At 41.9% G+C, this 25,818-nt stretch overlaps 5 protein-coding genes across 10 annotated transcripts; 3 read left to right on the top strand and 2 right to left on the bottom strand.

The window, feature by feature from the left end:
* The first annotated feature begins 1,524 nt into the window (after positions 1 to 1,524).
* Positions 1,525 to 6,842, top strand: hnf1a (HNF1 homeobox a). Of its 5 annotated transcripts, none has more exons than XR_002203015.2 (11): positions 1,525 to 2,064; positions 3,089 to 3,288; positions 3,444 to 3,621; positions 3,851 to 4,086; positions 4,204 to 4,346; positions 4,445 to 4,586; positions 4,670 to 4,858; positions 4,938 to 5,053; positions 5,160 to 5,244; positions 5,624 to 5,740; positions 6,299 to 6,842. XR_002203015.2 is itself a non-coding variant. In XM_020093825.2 (10 exons), exons 1-10 carry the CDS (start codon positions 1,766 to 1,768, stop codon positions 6,427 to 6,429), a joined length of 1,719 nt encoding a protein of 572 aa, XP_019949384.1. In that variant the 5' UTR covers positions 1,525 to 1,765; the 3' UTR covers positions 6,430 to 6,842. The 5 variants fall into 5 exon arrangements, 2 of the variants coding, with proteins under 2 accessions (XP_019949384.1, XP_019949385.1); XR_002203016.2 differs by having other exon boundaries at positions 5,627 to 5,740; positions 6,299 to 6,429; XR_011240942.1 differs by having other exon boundaries at positions 1,538 to 2,064; positions 3,851 to 4,050; positions 5,627 to 5,740.
* On the bottom strand, positions 6,650 to 8,519 carry c4h12orf43 (chromosome 4 C12orf43 homolog). The gene is made up of 6 exons (XM_020093833.2): positions 8,319 to 8,519; positions 7,974 to 8,004; positions 7,752 to 7,850; positions 7,574 to 7,647; positions 7,390 to 7,477; positions 6,650 to 7,294 (listed from the first exon to the last, which is right to left on the bottom strand). Exons 1-6 carry the CDS (start codon positions 8,437 to 8,439, stop codon positions 6,922 to 6,924), a joined length of 786 nt encoding a protein of 261 aa, XP_019949392.2. The 5' UTR covers positions 8,440 to 8,519; the 3' UTR covers positions 6,650 to 6,921.
* A 2,376-nt stretch (positions 8,520 to 10,895) lies between these two features.
* unc119b (unc-119 lipid binding chaperone B) lies at positions 10,896 to 14,104 on the bottom strand. Its single transcript, XM_020093937.2, has 5 exons — positions 13,836 to 14,104; positions 12,363 to 12,476; positions 12,024 to 12,132; positions 11,723 to 11,895; positions 10,896 to 11,617 (listed from the first exon to the last, which is right to left on the bottom strand). The coding sequence occupies exons 1-5, from the start codon at positions 14,068 to 14,070 to the stop codon at positions 11,505 to 11,507; spliced, it is 744 nt and encodes a 247-aa protein (XP_019949496.1). The 5' UTR covers positions 14,071 to 14,104; the 3' UTR covers positions 10,896 to 11,504.
* Positions 14,105 to 14,193: 89 nt separating this feature from the next.
* Positions 14,194 to 16,562, top strand: pop5 (POP5 homolog, ribonuclease P/MRP subunit). Its single transcript, XM_020093938.2, has 5 exons — positions 14,194 to 14,559; positions 14,633 to 14,775; positions 15,343 to 15,492; positions 15,580 to 15,663; positions 15,854 to 16,562. The coding sequence occupies exons 1-5, from the start codon at positions 14,540 to 14,542 to the stop codon at positions 15,958 to 15,960; spliced, it is 504 nt and encodes a 167-aa protein (XP_019949497.1). The 5' UTR covers positions 14,194 to 14,539; the 3' UTR covers positions 15,961 to 16,562.
* A 444-nt stretch (positions 16,563 to 17,006) lies between these two features.
* rnf10 (ring finger protein 10) lies at positions 17,007 to 25,050 on the top strand. 2 transcript variants are annotated; one of them, XM_020093772.2, is made up of 17 exons: positions 17,007 to 17,706; positions 18,553 to 18,737; positions 18,899 to 19,104; positions 19,193 to 19,283; positions 19,394 to 19,578; positions 19,667 to 19,803; positions 20,060 to 20,214; positions 20,614 to 20,736; positions 21,197 to 21,425; positions 21,723 to 21,856; positions 22,021 to 22,138; positions 22,222 to 22,323; positions 22,430 to 22,567; positions 22,677 to 22,768; positions 22,905 to 22,962; positions 23,652 to 23,816; positions 23,919 to 25,050. In XM_020093772.2, the coding sequence occupies exons 1-17, from the start codon at positions 17,544 to 17,546 to the stop codon at positions 23,990 to 23,992; spliced, it is 2,355 nt and encodes a 784-aa protein (XP_019949331.2). In that variant the 5' UTR covers positions 17,007 to 17,543; the 3' UTR covers positions 23,993 to 25,050. The 2 variants fall into 2 exon arrangements, with proteins under 2 accessions (XP_019949331.2, XP_019949332.2); XM_020093773.2 differs by lacking the exons at positions 22,677 to 22,768; positions 22,905 to 22,962.
* The last annotated feature ends 768 nt before the right edge of the window (positions 25,051 to 25,818 follow it).

Below are 25,818 nucleotides of genomic sequence, written 5' to 3' on the forward strand. Positions count from 1 at the left end.
TCAGGGGACCCCTAAAGGCCCCAGAGGGGTTTCAGTGAATCCCTGGCAAAAAGGGGAATTATTTATTTTTATTATACTTTCATCCATATTTTCATAATATTCTGTCTGTTCTATCTAAAACCAAGCATCTTGTCAGCTGGGGGTCAGTGGTCTAGTTAAGATGCTTTAAAAGGAAAATAAATCATAACGATACACATACAATGTTATATTCACACACAAAGTGAGAACATTTAGTAAATAATCAAAATTGAGGTCAAGTCATGCATACAAGTTACCAGTGGTGGAAATTAACTGCAACTTTTAGTCAAGTACTGTACAGAAACAGAAACTGTACGCTATGCGATACTTCTACTCCACAACAGTGAAATAATGCACTTTTTAACATTTATAGAATAGAATTGATTGTTAATGTGAAACCAGTGGTTCCCAGACATTTTAACTTGTGTATCCTTCCTTATATTCTAATATTATAATACACCAGTGTCTAGTTTGGGTCTTTTGTAACATTTCTGTTGCCCTTTGCAGTTTCACTTAAGAGACATTTCCCCTGTAACCCTTTTTTTATTTAGTTCACATGCATGATGTATTATGAGGTTTTAAGGAGAATTGTCTCTTTTTGCTCTGACTGATTTCGCAAAATATTTAACCTGTACGTTTTTTTTAAACGCACCAAAAATATATACAGATTTGTCACCCATTCCTTATGTTGCTCTAAACTATAAAGAAGTCCAAATTAAATCTACATGCTTAACAAATAAAATGTAACTACAACAATCATTTTCAGTTATAACATTCTAATAATGTTAATTTTAACAATCTAGCAGTTTAAGTTTTGCAGGCTTGTGTAGATTTTTTTTTATGTAGACTTCTCTTAATACTTTTTTTAACCATCCAGCATACAGGCATTAATGAACACAAGCAAAAACAATACTGAAAGGAAATACAAGTCATTTTCTGAAGAAATTTCAGAGAGGACTTAAAAAGTTGTCATCTCTACCTCTTCTCTTCTTCTCTCTTCACAGTGTGTGTGGAACAGGCCACAACCTGAAGTCACTGGGCTGCTCTCATGTGTAGATGGCACAACAGCACTCTCAAGTGGCTCATACTGCACAACAGGTCATGCTGTGGTTCCATTCAGCTAATCTAAGAATAAATCTGTTCAATTTATTATGTTAAACTTTGACCTATAGACATTTTTAATTCCCTGCTTCAAAATTAAACTGTGGGAAATCATAATTCAACCTTTTTCCCAAAAGTCAGCTCCTGTGTGGAATCACAATATCTGCACATATAAATGTACCTTACAACTTTTCTGTTATGTTTTCATAACTTGTCCTCTGTGGCTGATTTGAGAGGCGATCAGGTTTCCTCCGCAGCTCTGTTTGCAGTTAAGATCTCCTCACTTTTATTTATTGTTTTTTTAAACTGTACTTTGGTCACTGTTGGGGACTGACAAGAGTGGGGACAAAGTTCACAGGGCGCATGTAAGGAGGAGGGGGTGAAGAGGAGGAAGGTTAAAAAAGAAAAAAGAAAATTGACCTTTGAAAGCAAAACAGCAGGTGGAGAGCTAAAAACAGGCAGCTCAGGACACCTCGGCAGGAAATTCAACACAGAGGAAAATGAAAGTTTGAATTCTGTGGAGCTGAATTGGGACTACGGCTAAAATGAGACCCATCGCTGGCTGTCCAGCTGTCCTTTGAGCGTGGTAGTGCACATAACAGCAGTGTTTGTTTGCGAAGCAGTAGCGAGGTAAGGCATCAGACTAATGGAGGGAGAGGAGACGGCCAGGGCAGCCATGCCGAGGCCGAGCCGTCTGACCTCCCTTCAGGAGCAGATGATCTGGGCCCTGCTGGAATCCGGACTGTCCCGGGACGTCCTGGTCCAAGCCCTGGGGGAACTGGAGCAGGACAGGGCGAGCGCTGGTGCTGAAAAGGGAGAGAGGGGGGACGGCGAGAGCTCAGAAGAGGGAGAAATGGATTTCCCACCGCCTATATTCCGTGAGCTGGAGAAACTTTCCCCAGAGGATGCGGCCAAACTGAAGGTAGAAGTCGACCAGCTCCTGCAGTAAGTAGATCCCAGCACTTCTCTGGTAGCTCCATGGCAACAGCCAAATTGCCTTAATCTCTCAACAACTGCTGTTCTCACACAGCAATTTGTCTTTGCCTCCCAATAGGACATGATTAGTTAAATTTGAAAATGCCTCAGCTCACCATCACCTCTGTTTCTTAATACCGCCTGCTTTTCTTTCACCTCCTGCACAATCACAACTAAGCATGTGAGAGTTGACACAGCAGTTTACCTGTTAACCCTTCTTTTATCTACCTAAGCTCGACTCTCTCTTTACCAATTCCTCCCGCTTTCTCCTGCTTCTCCGTCCCTCTCCCTCTCGCTCTCTCACTTGGTCTCCGCAATCTGGTTTCTGAGGCGAATTTAAAGAGGGTTCCTCCTGCTAGTTACTAATTACCCACCCCCATCATTATTCTCCGGACATTTCTTAATAAATAAGTTACATGCATAGGTGAAGATTAATGGAGGAGGGCTGGTCATGAGAGTTCATGTTTACACAACGCACAAGTCATATTTCTACATTCAGTTCTAAGACCTTATTTATAATATTTGGAATACACGGATTGGAAAAGAGATGAAAATGTTTTAAAAAGTAATAAAATGCTATTTTGCTTCTAATATACCTAAATATTTTTATCTGAGATGAATTTAAATCAGTAAAAGTTTGAGATTTCAGCTGTTTTGTGTATTTTCACTGCTCTTGACTTGATAGTTAGAAAGGGTTAAATGAGGCTTTTTAAATCTTTTACATGTTTTTCCCCTTCAGTGATCTAAAAGGCCTGGACTTTGCCCCTGTGTGCTTTCCCTTATCTCTCTCTGTCAATAAGCCTCCCCCTACTTCCGTCTCAGTGGTGATGCTTTATGTCCAATGTAAAACAGAAAACCTGTACCTGCTAAGCACTTTTCCAGTAACACCCAGAAATATAGGGGGAAAGAAAAAGGGATATACATCATTCAAAAAATTTTAATTATAGGAAGATACAAGAGGCAGGTGCACCTCAAAAAGGTCTTTCTCTAATAGGGAGGACCCCTGGCATGTTGCAAAAATGGTGAAAAGCTACATGCAGCAGCACAATCTCCCTCAGAGAGAGGTGGTGGAGTCCACGGGACTCAACCAGTCCCACCTCTCGCAGCACCTCAACAAGGGAACGCCCATGAAGAACCAGAAGAGAGCGGCTCTGTACAGCTGGTACGTCAAGAAGCAGTGCGAGATCAGCCAGCGTGAGTACTGAAGCAGATGTGAAGCTGCACAGACCCAAGTTTCTGCTTTTACCCACTGATCATATTTCACACACACACATTTTCACACACTCATCAAATATCAGTCCTCTAGGAGACCGAGACAAAGAGAAAAACACAGTACCATTTTCTTCCAGAATTTACCAATGCCAAACATGGCATTGCATCGGTGGATGAGCAAGAGGATGTGAGGAAAGGCCGGAGGAACAGGTTCAAGTGGGGTCCGGCATCGCTGCAGATCCTTTTCCATGCATACGAACAACAGAAGAACCCCAGCAAGGAGGAGAGAGAGGGGTTGGTGGAGGAGTGTAACAGGTGAGATAAAGGGAAGATAACATGTCCGTTTCGTACATCCTTGTTAAAAAAATCTGACAACAAAAAGGTAAAAAAAGCTTTTGTGTTCCTGGTATGTGTGTATGGTGGAAATGCTGACACCTACAGTATGTTAAGCAACCATAGGTCATACTCAAAGTGGTTTCTAAAGAATATCTCTTATTTTGTCAAATTCTGATGAGCTAAAGTCTGTACGTTTCTCCTCTCTCAGGGCAGAATGTCTCCAGAGGGGAGTGTCCCCCTCTCAGCTTGCTGGATTGGGCTCCAACCTGGTTACTGAAGTTCGGGTGTACAACTGGTTTGCAAACCGCCGAAAAGAGGAGGCCTTCCGTCACAAACTGGCCCTCGACACGCCTTTCACCAACCAATCTGCCTCATCCTCTATCCTCAACCTTCCAAGCCCGGAGCATGGTAACACCCTAACACCCTTCAGACAAGCACAAACAGGTTAAAAGGACAAAGTGAAATTAAGGAGAATGAGTGTTCTGTTACGCAAAGTTGGACTTCCCATGGCCAGATCTCTGGATGTTGTCTTCTTAGGGACTGACTTGAGTTGTTTTCTAGGTGTGAAATACAGCCAGCAAATCCTGTGTGACACTATGAGCTCAGCCAGAGGTAGCGGAGGAGAGAGAGTGGGACGTCTAGTGGTCAGCCCTGTCCAACTGGAGCCCAGCCACACACTCCTCGAGACCCATAGCCACAAGCCTGTGAGAGCATGTGAAATGGTTCCTGTCCACATTAGTGTATGGTGTATGGTACCTGTTTGTGCTGCTGCCATGATGATCAAGTTGTCCTCTTGTCTTAGGTGTCCAGCAGTGGCCCACTGCCCCCAGTAAGCACTCTGACCTCCCTCCACAGTCTGTCTTCCTCCCCTGCTTCTTCCCAGAGCCTCATCATGGCCTCACTGCCCAGCGTCATGAGCCTGGGGGAGTCCTCACTTCTCATCGGTAACATTTCAGTCTCATTTCTGTCCTATGTAAGAAAATAAAGAAAAAAATCTGAGACCCGTGTTCTACACGTTGATTCACAGGTTTAGCCTCCACGCAGCCTCAGACCGTACCCATCCTAAACAATGTGGGGGGTGCGTTCACAACGCTTCAGCCAATCTCATTCCAACAGCAGCTTCACGCCTCTTCACATCTGCCAATATCACAACAGCTTCAGAGCCACATGAGTGCCAGTCCGTTCATGGCCACCATGACGCAGCTGCCCTGTCACAGTAAGGCTACAGCAATACAATGAGATGAGTTAAACATGTTGAGGTGAGTGTGGAGTTATTAATCTGTACCGCATTTCAGTGTACAACAAGTCTGACTCACCACAGTACCACCCGTCCAGTCTGCTGTCACAAACCATGGTCATCACTGACAGCAGCAGCCTGGGGAATCTGACCAGCCTTGCCACTGTCAGACCGGTAACTGCTCTGTTTTGGATTTTAGAAGAAAGGATTCAGAGCAATATTTAGTATTAAATGATTTAGTAAAATGTGCTTGATTTATGTTCATTCATGGTTTGTTTAGATTCTAACAGCAGATCCTGAGGAACAGACGGACCCGACTTTACAGGAAGAGTCTCTGCACCTGCAGCCTCACACACCTGGGCCAGGTACGCAGCCGTAAATAAAGGTGTATTCACTGACATCTACATCCTAATACAACATGTTTGGGTTGACTACTAACTATGCAAATATTAACAGGCTATCCTACCTAGTATGAAAGATTTTTGAACATTTCAGCGCTAAATTTATCATTTAATATGACAGTTGGTACTGAATGCATTGATGTTACTGTATATTAAACCATGGGCTGGATAAAATCACCTGGGATAAAGATGGTATAGATGAATTTGAGAAATTATGATGTTCTGCAATAATGTCAACACATACGATTTTAAAGCAACAAAACATTTGTCTTCTTGTCCTAAGTTAGATGAAAGGATTAATATCCCTCTCGTTTCTGCTCATTTATTATGACTCTGGTGGCAGCAGCTTGGCTTCGTTAGCTGTCTGACAACCTCAGGATGACAGCAACAATCCAAGGAGTCACAACTTCTGGTCAAGAAATAATCTGAAACTTCAAAAAAGCATGCACATCCAAACTTGGTAAACACTAGGTGCTGGATGGAAGTGACGAAAACCAGAAGAAAAGAAATGTCCGCACACCAGTTCATGCTCCGATATACATATTTATTTTACCTTCCTGTTAAGTAACGTGTCAGACAAAAGCCCTTCTTCAAATGTGACCTACTAGAAATAATCAGAGACATAACATGGTTTTAAAATTTCGCTGAGTGTAAAAATTTAAGAAAATTGTTATAGTCGTGGATTTTTTAAATCTTCAGTCAGGGTCAGGCTAGTTGTTGTTTCCAGTTTTAAAGAGAACTATTCCCAGGCTCCACCAATGAATGAGTTGTATTGATTGTCTCATCTTACTCATCCAGAAAACAAAGTATTTATGTGACTTAACTTAATTCTCTGCCCAGGTTGCCAATATTTGGTTTTATCTATTAGTAGAAAACAGTTGTTAGGTGCTACATGTGTTCACACAGCTGTTTGTCCTCTCTTTTTATCTATAATGAATCACTAGAAAGAAACATTCAAAACAAATTTTGCCAAAAGCGTTGGTGTCCAAATAAACCTAGTTTTTCAATGTTTCGTCAGCTGCATCTTCCCAGAGCTTGGAGCTGTATCCTGCGTCTCAGACGACAGACAGACACCGGTCTCACCTCCTCTCACCTTCACCAGATATCAGCTCCTACATCCCTACACAAATGGTCTCTACAGCACAGTAAAGGGTGCTCGGATAATGCAGTGCCTCCTCAATATGAGATGGACTGATGGTGTTTTGTGATGGACAGCTACCTCTGGTGTACGTCTCCAGAGAAACCTGGAGTCTGGGGCTGAGGAGGATGATTCAGCTTCGTTGTTTGAAAAAACTCTCTGACTCAACTGTAAAATGAACAAGGATCCACATTAAAGAAGATTTAAAACAAGAGAGAATCCACTGAAAAATCAAATCCAAAATGTATTTTTATCAAAATGTTTTGTATTATTCAGAAATGCTAAATTCAGTTCACACATTACTATTTTTTTTATCTCACTGCCTATAAATGTGTTTTCACACTTGAGTGAGTCTCTTACATGACAAAGTGTGGTAATTTCAAGTATAACCATGGCAATAATATTAAAATATTTTGAATAATATCTCACCATCCAATCATTTCAAGCTTGTGACAGAATATGGCAGAATGGAACATAGACAATCATCCTAGAACAGTAAAAGGTTATTTATTCGAAATTCCGTTTGAAGCTTCTTCCATTTCGTTTCCTTCTCGCCTCCTTTTCTTTTTCCGTTTAACTTTGACTTGTGTGTGTTCCTGTTCTGAGTTCCTATGCTCATTGTTGCTGTGAGCATTTACAGGATAGCTTTCAGTGTCCAGTGCACTCTCCTCCTGATCCTGCCTCTTCTTTTTCTTTTTCTTAACAACGTGGCCCTCTTCTCCCTCAGCCACCTTTTTGTTTTTCTTTATTATTCCTGAGCAGAGAGGCTCCATTGAGGGAGGTGAGAGCGTCGAAGGCTGTGTCAAAGAGGGCAAGAGATCTTTGAGCGACACAGCTGCCTCTCTCAGCCTTGATTCCATCTCACTGTCGCTGTCACTATGAAGAACAGAGAATTCACGATGATACATTTACAGGTATAAAAACAAAATCAACGTTTTTGATGAAAATACAAATGAATACTAAATAAGAACCTTGAGCTAGGAACTGGACGACGCCTCACTGGAGCTGGAAGCTCCTCAGCTGTCGGTCCTGGGATGGATGTAGAAAACAAACGAAATCCTGGAAGACAAAAAAATAATGAATAGCCCTTCTTAAAAAGAAGACTGCATAAAACTCATAAAAGCAATAAAGGTTTAAAAGAAAGAGAAACGTTACCTTCATCATCTGCATCATCGCATTGCGCTGATTCCACACAGGATGAAGATTTGGTTTGTGTTTCTGAAATGTAACTTACAACAACAGACAGAATAAATGAGGTGAGAAAAAACATGTGCAACTTTACCTCACATTAAAAAAAGCTCACTTTCACATGTGAGACTTTTTAGACAGTTACCTGTCAAGGAGATGCCCCAACTTTTTAGCAACGTGCGTTCGGAACCCTTGGCTGACCTGGAGCTCGTTGCCATCGTGTTCATGGTCAGCGACGACAACACTGTTGCACAGCAAGACAACATTAAAAGTTCACTATGAATAAAGTGTATTATCAGGTCACAACTGTTACACTACTGCTTTATACAGAATGGCTATTGAGTGAGTGGTTACAGCACAGACATACCGTTTAGACTGCTTCACACTGTTGTCCTCCTCTAAAGACACACAGACAAAAAACAAGTGATCAGGAAATGAACTGTAAATAATGACATGCTGCTCTGATGATATACTAGCACACTGGACAGGTGGAGTAGCATGCTAAGCTACAGCTTCGGTGCAGGACGTTACAGAGGTTAGAGGAACACAATGTATATTAATGACAATCATGTAACATTAGCTGAAGCACTCAGCTAACGCATCTGTACATGGAGGAGAAGTGGGATTGTGGGTGAACTTCACCGTTCCGACAGGGGTCTTTGACGTCATCTCTCACACAAACAAACAAACAAACAAACAACAAATCGTTCACCTTGCTCCGCCACAGCTCGGGTCTCCCACACGGCCTCCTGACATCTCCTCAGCGTCTCGTCGTCGCTGCTGCTGCTGGACTCGTCTGACACGCCGACCATCTTTTCAACTGGGGCCGCCATGATCAGCACGCATGTGCTGCCGCCGTCGTCTGTTTTGAGCCGAGGATTCTGGGAAATGGGGTCCACTCGTCGTAGACCGCGAGAGGCTCATGTCTCCTGTGTTTTTATTCATCGCCGGCTTCGTTTGAACAGGCAGCAATCAAAGCAAAGCAACTAAAGTCAGGCTAAGTAGGTTTATTAGCATCCTCATTGTAATTACAGCCGGAGTCAAAGATGATGAAAAACCTTGTGCAAAATATCATCATTCCATGAACAGTAAAAAAAAAAAAAACAACGACACAGAAAAAGAAATGGTGTTGGAGTAATGTCACATAAAAAAAAATCCTGTTTGTTTTCGAATGTTCAGCTTGCTACAATTACACGGAAATTCACATTCATTCAGACATTGTTTGGTGTCCAGAACAGGCCACATTCTCAGATGACCTGCTTTGATTCAATTGTGATACCAGCTGGAAGACAGATAAGCTCCCAACATCCCTGATAATCTGCTCATAAAGAGCACTGGGTTTTCAAAGTGAACAGGACATTTTTATTAGCGATACATCTGATATGACGTCGGTGTATCATTTGTCAAAGCAGCCCATGTAAAAAGGGGAGGTGACAGTTTGGATCCCCAACCTTTTGTGTCACTCATGTAGTGACTCAGTCATGTTTGTGAGGATAAACATAGTGTGCTTAGATGATCAGGCTTTAAGATAAAATACCATTGACTGATACCGCATTGCAAAACAAGGTAATGTTCTCAGCTACAACAACCAAAGAGCAATACAATTGACGGACATCCATTAAGTCCAAATAACAAAACATTGTATCGGGGCAGAGGGCAAAGATCATGGCTGTCCAAATGTCTGCCTGATGTCCAACTTGAGTGCGGGCTTCACAATGAGATGTTACTGATTATTCAAACTGTAAAATATAAAGTTTTTAAATAAAGTACATATGATGAGTCTATGAAATGTCCTATCCTGCACTAAGTCCCCTGTGTCTCACATGGCAGGACAGTGGGTTGCTGCGACATGGCACATTTGCTTTTAATAGGTCAATTCAGCATATGGGTGAGAGAAGCATTGTAGTGTTTGCCTCACAACTGGATCAAGCACAAGGTTTAAAAACCGTTTTTAAAAAAACACCTGGGTGATGATGATCATCTGGATACAAAGCAACTGGATGTGGTACTGCAGTGTACAGTGAAAGGAAACCCAGATCCTTTATGTAGAAAGATTTTCAGACTGGTCTGGTGCTCTTGCATGAGTTGACTGATTAACTACAGATTACACATGCCACTGTTACAAATTCTGACCATTCACAATTTTTTAAGAATTATTTCCAGCCTTTAAGGTAGCTGCTGATTTCCATTCATTTATGTACAATATGAAAATCAAAGGAATGAGCACGCTAATCAGAGTGGACATTTAGACTGAAAATGATGTTGCAGGCTGGGACCATTTTCAAACTCTTCATTGTTAGTGTGTGCAATGGGTTATGGACATTTGACATGACTGTTCATTGCAAAACCGTCACTCTTGGCAGATTTTAGGAACATCTATCACTAAATGCAAAACATTTTTACAGTATCACTGCCTCCTGAATGATTCAAGTGAATCAACTCCTCTCTGCGGGTGTCAACGACAAATAGAAATCTAAGGTAGGATTTATAGCAGGGCTGCTGTGAAAAGTTGTATCATATTGTACAAGCAAACTTAATAGGAGACTTATGAAAAAGTTAATTTTGGGGCACCAGATAGCTCACTTCACCTTTTCAGTCCTCTACAATGGCTGAAGGTTCAATTCCAACTTGCAGTCCTTAGCTGTGAGTCACCCCCCCCCCACCCCTTCACGCTCAATCTGTATATCAAATAAAGGCAAAAAAAATGTCCAAATATATATATCTGAGTAAGTATCTAAAACCACCACAAGGCTTCCATGAACAGAAAAAGAGACAGGCCAGGTTCTACAACTACCAAGTTATTTCACTCTGTTCTGTCATGTAGTGTGCTAGTGTGTATTTCATTGGTAGACTGAGGGCCTGAATGCACAGCAGACGTTTACTGTGGCTAAACTCAGCTCCAACTGAGTGGGATTCACAGTGCTGAATAAAACAGGAAAGTCGACTTCAGGGGATTAAATAACCTTGTGATTACACGATGAAATCAACCAGACTAAATCGTTTTAGGCATGGACGGTGTTTAAAGCAACATGTGTCAAGTCCAGTAACTCTGATTGTCCTGCTGTCTTGTCCTATTTGTATGTCTCAAAGTCTGACAGAACAACAGATTTAAAGTTGACAGCAAAATGCAGAATGACAGCAGAATTAAGATGACACGTGAAATTATGAAACTGAGCACATCCTGTTGTTGAGTAATAAAATGTTCTCCTAAATAAAGAGATTGGTCGGCCAAACAATGCGTCATATAAAATGGACACCAAGCATAAATATCTGACACAAACAGTCCCAATGAGTCACAACTGATAATATATTTAAGGAAAAATGGACCTTAATGTCAACTAGTGCTACATGATCATCTATAACTAACAATACTGTAAATCAACTACTTAATTCTCACATTTACACAAAGGAAACACAACTATCATGTGTAAAATGTAGCTCAAATAAGCCTCCATTGCTAGCATCTATGTATTTAACTAAATGAAGTAACAACTAACACAGTCTACAAGCTTTGTCATGAGAGGTCTGCGACTCAAAAGTGTCCCTTTCCAGCAGAGACAGAGAGAAACTTAAGGCAGAAGTGTTCAAGCAGTAACATGATACTTGTAAGACAAACCCAAAGACAGAACAAAAAGGCTTCAGTCAGATTTAACAGAGAAATATTTAACAGAACATTCCTCAGAGTCCAAGAAACTGAGCTCTGTGAGGTACAGATGAATGGATCCATGATTTCATAACAAGGCAGATGTGGTCGGTTGAATACGAAGTTGTCATCACGTTTGTAGGAATGTAGATAAAGGAGAGAATACTTCTGTCCACCGAAAAGAAGCTTTTGGATGGATGTAATCCAAGAACTCAATCTCCTGGGAGGTATTGCACACATTTTCCCCTTCTGGTATTACAGACCACCATTGTAGGCATAATCTGCCTTGTTGTGCATGATGAGTTTATTGTCCACAAAGTAGAAACTGTCTGATCTGGTCTCATAAGGGTGCTCCACCATTTGGCGAACTAAAGGAGGTGAAGAACAAACAAAACAAATATTAATATATGTGAATTATTGTGGAAAATATAATCCCAGAGAAATAAAATATGTGGCTAGAGCCTAGAACTCACTGAGGTCGTCTGGAAGCTGTGGAAACTCATAAATGTGTTCGCATGTGTTGCGGCTGTTAGGAATGCAAAAGCCAAAGTCAAAGTCAAAGTTCTTAAGGAGGCGCCCCTGGAAGTAATGCCTCTCAATCATACGAAAGCTGTTTATTGGCCGGTCACCCACTGTGAACTCCACACTGCAATTAGGAAAGAGAAAAAAGAAAGGCAATAATTGCAATTAACTGATTAGAGACTTAAAAGACAAAAGGCTGATTATTATGCTCTCAGCTGTTTTCATTCAGAGTGTTATGGCCCATTTACTTACGTTGCACCAACAGTACGCAGTTTTAGGAAGGCTGGTGTAAACTGGTATCTGACAAATCGCCCTGCACTGGTGTCAATATCTGGACTCTCCTCTTCACTCTCCATTGGACCTAAAACAGAAATATTTTCATTTAGTTGGAATACAATATTGACAGGAGAGGGAAAAATAACAAAACACGGCAGCATGCATATAGCTACATAATCATATTTTTTACTAGATCCATGTTGTGCTATCTATCACATGTAACTGATCAATATAAAACTTTTTCCAATAATTTTTAATCAGGTCAGACGGATAAATTACGCTTGGTGGAGTGGCAAAAGTTAATACATAACTTACCACTGTTGGGAGGCTTGGCGATCTCAAACAGGACTGTCCCCGTCTCCAGATCTCTGATTTTGAACCGAGTAAAGTCAACATTGTAGATATTATCTTCAGGTTTGCAAAGATAGTCTGGAATGTGGAATAAAAGAGTTTGAGTTAAGAAAAAAAGAGGGTTAATCCCTTATTTACCCAGTTAACAATAAACTACTCTTATGGCAGTCGGTCCAATTTTAAAATTAGTCATTTTTAATGAGATTTACTAGTAAATGTATGTTATATACTGTAGTAAATCTCACAATACAAACATTTCCAAATGCTATGTCAGTTCTAACCTAAAGAACTGAGACAGCGCTTGTTTAGCAACAAGGGTTCTAGTATGTGTTTTCTGGCTCCTGTGAGTTGCAGCAGTCATGAGTAATACTACGAAAAAAACTGTCTCACAGCTTTTCAACATAGTGTTGTGCAAGAGAAGGGAAGTAATGACATTGTTGTCTGGTGCACAAAAATGTCAAAAACAATGAGGGTCGTTATGCATCAGCTGCAACTGTGGTGGGCAGGGTGACTAATGACAGACCCTGGGGTTTGAGTCAGAGGATTCAAGCAGTTTTGATAACCATTTTGATTATCTAAAGTGGCAATAATCGATTCCTTTATATTAAAATGGATCGACTGCCTCTGTCGGCCCAGGCTGGTGATCATAAGCCATTTTCAGACATGAACTCTTGAACTTCCTCTGATGTGTTCTTAGTGTCTGGCACCGCTTATTTTCCTCAGTTCTCTTCACGTTTTTTCTTTTCAGTTTCCCATCTGTTGTGTTTTAGAAACGTGGTCACATTTCCCGCACGGTTGGAAATGCTCTTGCAGTCTTGTGTCGCCAGACCAGTAGTAACAATTTTGGGGAGTTAGTTTGCATTGGGGTGCAGCGTAGGGCGCCCGACTACGTGTAGGCGACGCAGAAGCAAGGGCATAAGTTCATAGCCTCTTGCTCAGACATTTGGGTTCTCATTTACAGCCCCTCCAGAGAATGTCAGGAGATTATCTAGAGTTAAATGCCTGACTTGAAGACAGATGTTTCCTTCAAAGATGGCCGGAGATCAAAATAAAGCAAGACATTTAGTAAGTACGTGTCTCAAATGGAAAGATACACAACTCTCCACAGAAAACACATTAATGTAGGTCAGGGGGCCTTTGACAATATTCATTCTGGGTGGCCCAAATTCCTAGGTGCGCCCCTGGCAACACCTTTAATCTTTGGTTAGCGCCAAACAATGAGGGGGGGGGGGGGCTCACTACATGGACACACAAGGAGCGTGATGTGCTGAACTTATGTAACATTACTCACAAGATCCAGAACAACGAGGGGACTCACCAGTCAGCTGGTCTGAGCGTGTGTCGCTTAGCTACATTAGCATTGGGTAAATGAATGATGCTCGTGGAAGCGGTGCTGTTTTAAACCGGCTCTAATTGAACCGAGTAAACGTAGCTCACCCTCCGTGACAGCCCGCAGACCCAGGACATGATCCGGGGAAATATCTCTTCCCAGAGCCCGGAGTTCATCCTCGGTGACCACAGGCCACTTCTCCGTTTGACTGCGCCTCGACTTCAGCTTCTTCAGCATGCCTCCGCCGGTCCTTCGCTCCCTGTGGGTCGCCTCCGAGCCGCTGTCCGTGTCCGCCGGTCCCTTGCTGAGAGTCTGTGTCGGTTTGTTTCGGGAACCGTTCATACCCGACACCGTCCCGCTGGAGGAAGGAGTTGTTGTGCTCTGCTAATTTCTGGGAGCGACCCGACTGACTGCGGGTGTAATTTCAAGATGGCGCACAACGTGTACGGGAGACGGGAAAGCGAGGCCGTGATTGGCTGAGAGCGATGGGGGGTTGTCATAGTTACAGAGGGGGTGTGAATGGAGTGGAGTGCGGGCCCTCCCGTTTCCGCTTCACTGTGCTGTCTCCTGCAGGTGTAAACAACACCCTGCGTCACACCGGATCATACAATCATCTCCCATCCCTCCTTTCTGGAACACATTCAGCCTTTAAGAAGTCGGCTTTGGTGCATTGACTGGAAATTCGCGCTGCCCGGTGCATCGAATCAAAGGCATCAGGCGTCGCCATGAATGTCCACTACGTGGCGCCATACTTGCTTCGCGTCGCAGATTGGCTTGTTGACGGAAGTTCCCACGGAAGAAGAGAGCAGCGATGGTGCGGGTGAAGAGGAGGTAAACATGTGGCCATCATGTGTGACTGAACGCGGTCACAGTTCAGTTCTGACGGCTCCACTTCTGTCTACAGGTATTTACTGTGTGAGGTCAACGTGTCGAACCGGAGCCGCCTGTTGCAGCTGGATGACCGAGCTGTGGCGACCGCGGTGCGGGCAGCAGTGGCCCGCATACACGGAGACTATGGAGCAGCTCACTGCCTCATCGGCTTCTCTGGTGAGCAGCGGCGAATTTAAAGCTATTTAAATGCTTTTATCAAGTCATTGAAATTACAATCTAAAAATTAAGTAATTATCCCACAATCTGCGTTTAGGGAACTTATTTGATCACCCAGTTAAAATTAGCCCTCAAGTTTACAACCAGAACATTTAGCTCAAGTATCAAAACAACTCTTATTATAATTATTATTATCACAATTTTACTATTTGTTCATATTTTCATAATCATTACTGCAGCAATAGTGTTTCAACAAAATGGTTATGTTGTCAATAGAAGTCTCTCTGTGACATTTAGTGAAGTAGAGGAGTAGCATGTTTCAGTGAATGGCCACTGCTGCTTGTAGAAAAAATTACAAATAACTTTAGTGTGGGAGTATAAAATCTAAAATTCAATATATTAAATCCTAAACTAGATGTGAATGATTAAAATAACAAATTTAATGTCATGAGTATCAAGGTACTTCACAAATTAGTTTGCAAATCATAGAATCATGTGCACATATCTTTCAGGATGTTGGAGTATTTACTAATCTCTCTGTGTCACTGTTTTTTATTTCCTTTTTAGTGAAATATCTGAACGCTCATACTGGAATGGTATTTCTACGATTCCCCAAAAGTTGTTACAAACTCCTCTGGTCTGCATTGCCTTTTATAACAAGTATTGAAGCTCGTGGCCAGAACATTCCGTGTTTTCTAAACTGTTTGCATGTGGGAGGTAAGAAAAACACCAAGACACATTTTGTTATGAGTTAGCCATAACTTTAACAATCATTAATATTATTGGAAATTATTTTTTTTCCAGGAACAATTAGGACATGTCAGAAGTTTCTGATCCGATACAACACCCAACAGCTCCACAGACTGCTCCCTCAATGTAAAAATGAAGGTATGGTATTTATAAAATTATTTATACCGGAATGAATCTGCACTTACATACTGTAGTCCGTTCAATTTTTTTCCTAGAACATTTTAAATTGTCAAAGCAGCCTTTAGTGTACTGGAAACCACATTACACCCAAAATACAATGCTGTCAAAACCAGCATTTAACTGGTTCCTCCTCTTTTTTCATTTACAGAGGAAAAACAACAGGTTCGTGAAGCAATTCTTCAATGCTCCATACCAGGAGGAAAGAAGGATACGTTTGAAGACAAGTTAGAGAGTGAAGAAGATGAAGAAGATTGACATCACGGCATGCAGTCATAGGTTGCAACTTCATAGTTCTTCCTGGATGACTGACTCGGACTATCTTTATACAGTACTAACAGGGGGGAAGATATGAAGCATTTGAAGAAATGCAACTGTAGATACATGGTTTACTGCTGTTCTTCAGTGGATTTTTACCAAATGAAAACTCACTGTCTTCAATAGAGGAACATGTTAACGTTAAGTTTGTCACAGGAAATTTGGGTTTGCAGGGTGGCCCCATGGTCAGCATGAATATCATTTCACAGCATGGTTATGTTTAATGCTAGTCTTTACTATTACATTTTTGTTTTAAAACCAATGATCCACATCCACACTGCAGTGTTTTATTTTAAACTTAGTTAAAGCGCTAGTGTGTGGATGTGGATCATTTTTGTTTTAGCCTAATGCTGACACTGACTTAATAACTATTTATTTTGCATATGGCTAACTTTAAATTATTGTATTTGCATCACAAAATAAGACCATGATCTGAAGAAACTGTTCAGAGGAAACTTTTTAGGTTTCAAGAATTAGTTTTGTATTTTTTACCATATTTTGTGTATTTTGTTTTGAAAAAATAAATTCATAAAATTGTTGGAGTACAGTTTCTAAACATTTTATGAAAGATGCACAGACGAATACATTTTGCTGATATTATAAGGTATAGCATAGCCTTTCATGGTAATGGCATGATTGGGTCAGTATGGTGTCCAAACATTTCTTTTACACCACAGTCAAACTTTTAACAACAATACTTCTAGTAAACTAATTTTACAACCGCAAAAACCTTAACACTTACCCTAATTTGTATTGTAGACTGTATAAAAATTGTATTTATACAGTTAGTTAATTTATAGTCAATTGATTTACAGTCTCGTCAATAGCAAACAAAGGTTCAGAGATATATTGATTAGGCATGTGCATGCACAGTGGAGTGATATCCGTCAGATTTGTAAAATGTTTGTCATTTTCTCTCCATCAAGAAAAACCATAACCTTCTCTCAGGAGCTACAGTGACATTCATCGACAATGATTGATTTTGTTTATATTTTACACAGTAAATGTTTTATATACTTATGATCATATCGTCTACCCGTAGCTTACAGCTGATACAGCTACTAATACTACATTTCCCGACATGCCTAGCAGGCCCTCATCACGTAAACAAATTTGCAAGCGGTACAAGAAACATCCGGGTCTCTCAGCTTCCTGTCTGGCGACCCGTCGCCATTAGTGTGAGCTCGTTCGGACCGAGATATTTTTTTGGAGAAATTCTCCATTTAGAGAAGTTTTCCACCCAGTGGAAAACATCAGAGGCCTTGTTAAAGGCGCGCTGTTTTCCTTAGCGAGGAAACAGCGTCTTGTGGGGGTCTTGGCCCCGCGTGGCGAGCGTTCGTCCTCTCCTCCTACAGACTCCATTACTTGAGACGCCGAAATCGTGTCTCTTTTTTTCTTTGGTTGGTTGAGTTGTCAAGATGTCGCCGTGATGGGGTCTCCGCGTTTGACAGAAATGAATCAGGGCCTTCGCCGCCTGACCCGCACTCACCGCAACCCGCTTTCCTCCTCCGTTTCTCTGTTTGATGCTAGAGAGCTCCGCTGCTCTCTGCCCAGAGCTCGTCCCCAGCACCGCTCGCTACCCGGACCCAAACATGGAGAAAAACCCCAACAGCAGCACCAGCTCCAAGGTTCCGCCTCGCTCCAGCTCCACAGGCCCAGCACCGGGAGAATCTAAACCCAAAACAGGTGAAAAGGCGCCGGTGAAACACACACACAATCCCTCACTGTCAAGCGCAAGTGTCCGCAGCTGAGCACGCCCAGTGCGCTGGGGCCTGCTGGGGCCTAGCCGTAGCGCACACGGTGTTTATCTGGTATGGCTGACGTCGCCGTCTAAACATCTGACCCACCAAACACCCGTGGCTCATATCTGCTCACAGCACTGTAGTTGCAATGCATACATTTGCCTGTCTTGCAAAACCAAAGTTTGAACTCCAACAAGCTGTATTGTGTACAAGCTAATCCAACATATAACTCTGATTCATATTCAAACCTCTCTGCAATTTCTCACATGGAAGTCCACTTACATGACTGCATGTTGCAGCTGAACACCCCCCCACCTCACCCTCCCCTTCCAAACATGCAAGCGAGCCTGTGTCATAAAAACTCAAAAGGTGTTTATTTTGTCCAGTCTGGGCTACTGTAAAAAAAACATGGCGGCCTCCGTAGAGAGGACCCGCTCCTGATGTAAATATAAAGCATTTACATATAAAGGACCCATTCTAGGCTGAAGAAAACAATGTGTACAATTTAGATGAAACACACTATTGAAAACATCACTAGGATTCATTTATATTCAGTTTCTGCAGATAGATCCCTTTCACCTTAATCTTACACACTGGACCTTTAAAGTATTGGATTTATTTATTTGCCTAAATGACCCTAAGAACCGAGGTTATAAACTCCCTCAGAAGGCTTTTTACTTCCACCAGTCACGTCAGTCACAAGTCCTGCATCAACAAAGTGAAGTAGTTGTATTGAAATAGAACATTTCTCTTTTCATGTAATTAATGTCTATTTCTATTTAAATTTTAGAAAGTAAAAATAATGGAGGCTCCAAGCGATACAGCCGCAAGCGTGAGCCCACCTTTCCTAAAACCGACAGTTTACCAGGCCCTCGCCGCACCAACTCACAGAAAAGCAAGAATTTTGACAAGAGACCCCCTCAGAGAGGTGGAGGGCGACAGTATGGCGTTACAGGTGGAGGACGACGAGAAGAGGTTGGTATTTGTAGAAGGTTGCCTTGTATTTATTTTGTTACAACCTGACTTTCCACAATGTGAGTGATTAAGAATAAGAAAAAGTTTTTGAAAAAAGGCACAACATTAGTTTTTAAGTTAAACTGTCCTTTACACATTGTTCTCCTCCTGTGCCTCTCCAGGTAGCAGAGACATGCCGGGCCGAGTTTAGCCCGGCTCAGTTTGCTGGACCGAAAAAGATAAGCTTGAACCACCTGCTGAACTTTACCTTTGAACCTCGCGGAGGCAACGGTGGCGTCGGAGATGGCGGCAACTCCGGTTGGGGCCGTCGAAACAAATGGGGCCATAAGCACAAGCCCTTCAACAAGGAGCTTTTCCTCCAGGCCAAGTAAGTGGCCCCTCATACAGCAAACAATATGAAATAGAGAGGCTGAATATGTGGGATTAAACCTTCAAACCTTCTCTGTGTGTTTCAGTTGCCAGTTCATTGTGACTGATGACCAGGACTACAAGGCTCACTTCACTGATCCAGACACTCTGGTTAACTGGGACTGTGTGCAGCAAGTGGTGAGAGCTTGGTATCTGTTGAGCAGTGCCTCCAGTACAACAAGATATAAATCACACATTCACGAATGTACAAATACACATGATGATAATCTGATTGTGTACGTCCACAGCGCATTTACAGTCATGAGGTGCCGTCTTGCCCCATCTGCCTCTACCCTCCTTTGGCAGCCCGCATCACCCGGTGTGGACACATCTTCTGTTGGCCATGCATGCTGCACTACCTCTCTCTTGGTGATAAGAGCTGGTCCAAGTGCCCCATCTGCTATGAGGCTGTGCACATTGCTGACCTGAAGAGGTAAATGAGAAGTAGACAATGTAAACACTGAAACATTCACATGTTAGCAGCTTATGTTGTGTTTGATATGGTTCATTTCTTATTGCAGTGTGGTTGCTATGGAGACCAGGCAATATGCAGTCGGTGATGTAATCACCATGCGACTGATGAGGAGGGAAAAGGGGGCTCTGGTGGCCATGCCCAGCTCTCAGTGGACAAAGGTGGAGGAGCCTGTTCGCTTCGGAGGTGAGAGACAGTGACACCTTTGTTTGTAAAGAGTGGTTTGTTGTTTGAGTGTTGTGATAAGAAACCTTTACAGCAGTACTGCATACCGGTTTTTGTGTCCCAGAACAATATGACTTGTGCTTAATAAGTTTTCTTTTTCTGAGGTAGACAGAAATTTAAGAGAACCATTTCTCCTTCTTAGGAGCGAGTTAATATACCTGTATGTGTATAATTCTTCAATAAAAGAAATCTGACAAGTGTTCTCTACGTTTTCTAGATGCGTGTCTTAGCCCGTACTCCAAGCTACTGCTGACCTCCCCATCGCAGGTCCTGACCCTGGTGGCGGAGGAGAGGTCTATCCTGCAGGGTCAACTTAGCAATGAAGAGGACGCCCAAGGCTGTTTCATCCAGAGCGCTCTTTGTCTTTTGCAGGTAAATAAAGCTACAACTTCACTTCACAACTTCACAACTTCATTATTTTATTCTGTGTACATAAAGTAATAGAAGGTGCATAGGTTACCAAAACTTCCCGTCTGAAATGAGTGTTTGCAAAATACGTATATCGAGGCATGCAGGAACGAAAATACTAAAGTTCTTGCAGTGTGACTCGATATAAGGTTCAGTGTGTAGAATTTAGGGACATCTAGTGGTGAAGTTGCATGTTGCAGCTGAACACCACTCACCTCACCCTGTAAAATTGAAAGAGAACCTGTGGAAACCTTCAGTTGTCTCTTGCATGTCTCCAAGTCAAACATGAAACCTACCTTATCACACAGAATAAAACTATACACACACGTAAGCTGATCATCATATTGTGTCTTTGTGGTTTAGGAGCGAGAGGAGATGCTGGAGAAGCAGCAGAAGGCAACTGCAGCCGAGAGTTTTGACCTTTCCTTTCTGACTCTGGAAGATCCTCCTGTGGAGGAAGTGGTGACTAATGTCTCCAGTGCCAAGGTGAGTCTAAAAATGCATCTTCTCTACACTTTCTTTCACAGTCCATTGCTGCGCACCCAAATGACATCGGCAGATGTTTTGGGAGTTTTGCTGTCTGCTGTAGGTGCAAACTGTTTACTAATGGACCACTTGGCAACTTGAACCTTTCTTTTCCAGGAGGAACTATATTTGTGAAAGCAAATGTCTGACTCAGCTGAACTTGACATTGAACTGCCAGCTCCTTAAAATAAAGTCTGTATGATGTCTGATAGAGCCGATGTATAAACAGCCAAATGGCTAAAACTGGCTGAGACTAGAAAGAATGCAAACGTTTTTTAAATCAGCATTTTATGTTTTCCACTCCACTCCACATTGTCACACCTTCACCATACACATTTCATATTCTAGGTTTTGACCTCTTGTTTTTTCTTTATTGTACTTAATAAGTTTTATATGATAACTTTATTTTTTCTCTTCCTAGCCTGTTCTGCAGTACTCCTCCGCATTTGATGACGAGGTGGCGGAGCTCCCAGACGAGCTGCCAGGCCCCCCTGAAGGGAGTCTGGAGTGTGTGCTGGAAGAGCCTCCTGAGGCTATGAACTATGCAGCCGCAGAGCCCCAACTCGAAGAGGAGAGCCCGGCCGACCAGGCACAGCCAAGCCGTCCTCCAGCCAGCATGGTGCACGGACCCTATTACTATTTCTACCAAGGTGGGTCATTCTCCACTCTCCTGCCTTAGCCTTGTGAGGTTTCCCATGGCCATTAAAACATGTTGAAGTTTAATTTGTTTGTTTTTTTGTGTTTAAAAAAACACATTAACATTCTTTATTAAACATAACTGGAATATTTGTTAAAATCATAGAAACAAACAATGGAGTCTGACCAATGCAAAGTGCAGGAAACCTGTTTGCCTTGGCTGTATAGGCAGTTGTTTTTCTTCACTCATGTTTAAACTTCAGCATTGATTCTTATCTCCTTTTCTCTCCCTGACTTATTTCTCCCTCCAGCCGATGACTGCCAGCAGATGTTCCTGCATCCTGTGAATGTACGCTGTCTGTTGCGGGAATACGGCAGCTTGGAGGCCAGCCCAGACTCAATCACTGCCACAGTAGTGGAGATAGTGGGACACACAGTCACAGAGGTCAGCAAATAAGGAAACACTAATTACTTACTAGTTGTTAACCCAGATAAGGATCATTTAAACTTCAGTTTATGTTGAGTATTTTTTTCTTTCCGTAAGTGCTAAATTCTAAACTTCAGTTGTTTGACTGTGGCAAACATGTCTCCATCATGGCTTTGTTGCAGGAGATCCGTCGTCGGCATCGTTATCTGGCTCATCTGCCTCTCACGTGTGAGTTCAGTATTTGTGAGTTGGCTCTGCAGCAACCTGTCCTCTCCAAAGAAACTCTGGACACATTTGCAGGTCAGAAAATTGTTCCTGTTTCAGGACATTAATTTTCAGTTGTGGCAGAGATTTATAGTAAAAATTACCACAAAACCTTTTAGACGACTTGGAGAAGAGAAAGCGCCTGAGGCAGAAGAAAGCGAGGGATGAAAAGCGCCGTGAGAAGCGAATTGAGATTGAAGAGAACAAGAAGCAGGGTAGATGTAAGTACTGAGCACTTCACAACAGCCGCTGAGAATGATTGTCCAGAAAGATGTTGAAAAATCTCTCTTTCCTAACAAAATTCTTGAACTTGTGTGGCTCCCTCAGATCCTGAGGTGCATATTGGACTTGAGAACCTTCAGCATTTCCCAGCATTTGGCTCTCCGCCTAACAACAGCAGCGCCCCAATCCAGCCTGACTTCACTTTTGCCCCTTCTTCACCTCTCAGCTGCAGCCCCTCCTCTGGTAAGAGCGGCTCCCTCCCTGCACATTATTATACTATCATTTCACTCATCAGCTAGCATTATGGGTTATGACGAGAGATGTGAATTAGGCATCTTCTCTACTGTCTTAGATGGGATGACATTCCCGAGTCTGAACGGGCAAAGCCCTTCACCTGTTGTGGGTAGTATGGAGGACGACTCCCACTGCATGTCCTTTGCACAGGTGTGTATGGCAAACACACACAGCATTATTGACTATCCTTGTCGTCAGTATAACGCCCAACCTAATTGAAGTGCTGAAGTTGTAGTACGTAACGTCTATACTTGAAATGGTGTGACCCTGACTGTGTCCTGTATAGATGCTAAGAGATGGGAGAGCCAGAGTTGATGCTGGGCCCAGGATCACTCTAAAGAAAGGTAGTGCAAGACTGCCGCTGTTGTGGTGGCTCCTAAAGTAAATGAGCCTACCAAAATAATAGAGTTTTTAGTATTGAGTTGGAAATGTGCATCACTTACAAATGTGTACTTAAAGTTTAGTTTTAATTGACAGACTAATTTTGAATTTTAAAGGTCAAGACAAACAAACAATGGATTCTGGTGTTATAGAGTTCATTAGTGGATATACATCTTATGTTGATGTTCCAATACCTGCATTCATTAGAGTCATGTACTTAAATGGTTTCATTTTTCAAAATACACGTTGCAATAAATGATAACTGGACGCTGCTTTTTGATAGCGAGGTATAGCAGTCAGACAAAACTTTACTGGAGCAGCTAAAATAACTGCATTAGTGTCAGACCACACGGTTTCAGATGAATATCACTCAACTCGTTGATTCTACTAAATCCTGGAGCCAAATAATTGATCACTATAATTTCTACAGTTTACGTAGACAAGTTATTTTTATAAACATCCTTTCCACAAGAGTAAGTCAAGCTCTCAAATCCAGCTGGATTGAAAATATAGTTATGTACTTGTACTGATAAGTGTGCAAGAGAAATTACTGGAGCTTTGTGTTTAACTGTGTATTTCCTGCCAAACCTGTTATGAAGTGGAACTCCCTGAAGGGCTCTTGGAAATTATTATTGTGTCTTGTGCTGTGTAGATAAATTCCTAGCTCCCCTGGCAGCGGACAGCGATGGAGAGGGCGACGGGTCGGACAGAGTCCCGGTGCCCAGCTTCCAGAACTCCTTCAGCCAGGCATTTGAGAAGGCACTTCTGGACCTGGACAGTGGTCCAGCTTCTGCTCCACAACCTGTGGTTGTTCCAGGTCTGCCATCAATGAAACAACTGAATCAAGTTTCTTTTTTATGCCTAAAGCCGTTGGGTGTGCTCTTAGACTTGCACTCATCCTGCTTCTCTTCTCTTTCAGATGAGAAAGGAGGAAAGAAGAAAAAGAAAAAGCAGAAACTTTTGTTCAGTACCTCCATGGTTCACACAAAGTAGACAACACTGAAGTTCATTTAAGCATCCTCAATTGTCTCCTGTGTTGATCTTCCCACTGCTTGTGTTTTTACTTTCATGCATATCTTTCTTGCAACTATAAGCTATGATGATAGGTTTTAGTATGCAAGTTCATGCTGCTTTAGTCATTGTTCCATTGGCTTGATCAGCAGTTTGCGTGTAATGCCATTAGTTTAATTTGCAATATTTTGTTGGTTTGTTGGAAAACCAAGTCAAAACTTTGCAGCAGCAACCTGCCACACTGGAAGCCCTACAAGTAAAATTCAATTCAGATGCCAATTAAGTAAAGGAATATAATAAGCTGCTCATTTTTATTAGGCTTTTAATGGCTTCCAACTCTGCTGAATCTGACTCTGAGCATTGAATCTTGGACCCACTAGTGAAGTGGATAAGAAATTTTAGGGTGCTTTATTACAGTAGCAGTCAGCCAGCTGCAGGTACGTTGCACCCTGTAAATGTTTCCAAGATACTCAGTGCTCAGACATGATTGGTCTTCACCTTACAACAGATAAACACTGAGATCTGTTTATTTTCAGTGCTTTGTCCCAGGTGATGATTTACACTTGGACATTATCCCCCTTCAGAATAGATTTTGGGGATAGCTGCTGAGTTCTACTCCCTAGTATTTTCTAACTGCATCATGAATACATGATCTAATATCATTGTGAGGAAGTAAAAAGGCAGTATTGTATCATTGAAGAGATTAAATCTGTTGTATTTGCAGAACCTCATTATATTATGACCTGTTAAACCACAAAAGATGGTTTAAGGACCACACATTCTTCTCATTCAATTTCTCCTCTGTGATCCCAGAATGTTTACTAACTTGTTAACATTACTCCCCTGGTTTAATTTCAGTGTTGAAAATGCGTGGAGTTGGATAAGTGCTGACATTTGGAGACTGCGTGTGAAACATAAGGAAAAGTGAAAAAAAAAAAATTGATTTGAGGGTTCTGTACTCACCTTTAAGTTTGAACAAGTTTATAGACTAGTCAATGTAACTAGTCTGTTGAAATGAATAAACACTTATGCACAATCAATGACCTGGCTGTTTGATTATGAATTGCTGAAATAAATAAAGGGTGATGTTTGGTTAAGATAGAACATTCATCCTCAAATTAGGACATTGGCTGCTGTGTTTTTGCTGCAGTGGTTTTCTTTGTCCACATGGAGGCAGTCCTCATAAACTTGAGGTTTGTAGTACAATATATTTACTGTGAGGGACCTCAGCCACAGAAACACTGACACTAACCTTGCTCCATTAAATAAATAGATGAATGATAAGGAATCAGTTATGGATTGTCTTCCTCACATGACAATGAACTTTCATTCAGAGAGACATCAGTCAAAATAAAAATAATTGTTTAAGGACTTATTTTCATATTTTTCTCTCCTAGGAGAAAACAGATTGATGTTATAGAGGTGTGATGGGATATTCTCTCCCAATCGCATTATCCATTTTCAGCCGCGACAAGCTAAAGACGACAAGTTCGACACATTCAGCTCAACTTCAGACCGGATGTCACGGTGATAAGCCTTCAAAAATAAGAGTTGAACCGAAGCTTTTAAAGAGAAATTGGTATTTGATTCCTTCTCAGATGTTGTATTATGACGCAAATACTATTTCACAAACGTTTCTACTTTCTGCTTATTAATTTTCTTCTAGTTTCTAGAAATTCTAACATACTGTTTTTACCACACATGCTTGCACTAACGCACCCACAGCTCAATCAGAAGCAGGTTGGAATGTGCAGTGTTGAGTAAGTGCAAACACACGTAGCAAAAACCATTATGAATAAATCTTAATT

The sequence above is a fragment of the Paralichthys olivaceus genome, chromosome 4, assembly GCF_024713975.1.
Source record: "Paralichthys olivaceus isolate ysfri-2021 chromosome 4, ASM2471397v2, whole genome shotgun sequence".
Taxonomy (NCBI): Eukaryota; Metazoa; Chordata; class Actinopteri; order Pleuronectiformes; family Paralichthyidae; genus Paralichthys; species Paralichthys olivaceus.

What these genes read in the sequence shown, in the direction of transcription:
- rnf10 (XM_020093772.2), top strand. Translation starts at nt 17,544, where the DNA reads ATGCTAGAGAGCTCCGCTGCTCTCTGCCCAGAGCTCGTCCCCAGCACC. An exon ending in GGGACTGTGTGCAGCAAGTG is followed by an intron (nt 19,284 to 19,393) that starts GTGAGAGCTTGG and finishes GTACGTCCACAG; the next exon opens with CGCATTTACAGTCATGAGGT. An exon ending in CACATTGCTGACCTGAAGAG is followed by an intron (nt 19,579 to 19,666) that starts GTAAATGAGAAG and finishes TTCTTATTGCAG; the next exon opens with TGTGGTTGCTATGGAGACCA.
- pop5 (XM_020093938.2), top strand. Translation starts at nt 14,540, where the DNA reads ATGGTGCGGGTGAAGAGGAG. An exon ending in CTGCCTCATCGGCTTCTCTG is followed by an intron (nt 14,776 to 15,342) that starts GTGAGCAGCGGC and finishes TTTCCTTTTTAG; the next exon opens with TGAAATATCTGAACGCTCAT. An exon ending in AAACTGTTTGCATGTGGGAG is followed by an intron (nt 15,493 to 15,579) that starts GTAAGAAAAACA and finishes TTTTTTTTCCAG; the next exon opens with GAACAATTAGGACATGTCAG.
- hnf1a (XM_020093825.2), top strand. Translation starts at nt 1,766, where the DNA reads ATGGAGGGAGAGGAGACGGCCAGGGCAGCCATGCCGAGGCCGAGCCGT. An exon ending in GAAGTCGACCAGCTCCTGCA is followed by an intron (nt 2,065 to 3,088) that starts GTAAGTAGATCC and finishes TTTCTCTAATAG; the next exon opens with GGAGGACCCCTGGCATGTTG. An exon ending in AGACCCATAGCCACAAGCCT is followed by an intron (nt 4,347 to 4,444) that starts GTGAGAGCATGT and finishes CTCTTGTCTTAG; the next exon opens with GTGTCCAGCAGTGGCCCACT.
- unc119b (XM_020093937.2), bottom strand. Translation starts at nt 14,070, where the DNA reads ATGAACGGTTCCCGAAACAAACCGACACAGACTCTCAGCAAGGGACCG. An exon ending in CGCCAAGCCTCCCAACAGTG is followed by an intron (nt 12,133 to 12,362) that starts GTAAGTTATGTA and finishes TTTCTGTTTTAG; the next exon opens with GTCCAATGGAGAGTGAAGAG. An exon ending in ACAGCTTCCAGACGACCTCA is followed by an intron (nt 11,618 to 11,722) that starts GTGAGTTCTAGG and finishes CACCTCCTTTAG; the next exon opens with TTCGCCAAATGGTGGAGCAC.
- c4h12orf43 (XM_020093833.2), bottom strand. Translation starts at nt 8,439, where the DNA reads ATGGCGGCCCCAGTTGAAAAGATGGTCGGCGTGTCAGACGAGTCCAGC. An exon ending in CCGAGCTGTGGCGGAGCAAG is followed by an intron (nt 8,005 to 8,318) that starts GTGAACGATTTG and finishes GTGTGTCTTTAG; the next exon opens with AGGAGGACAACAGTGTGAAG. An exon ending in CGTCCAGTTCCTAGCTCAAG is followed by an intron (nt 7,295 to 7,389) that starts GTTCTTATTTAG and finishes TGTTCTTCATAG; the next exon opens with TGACAGCGACAGTGAGATGG.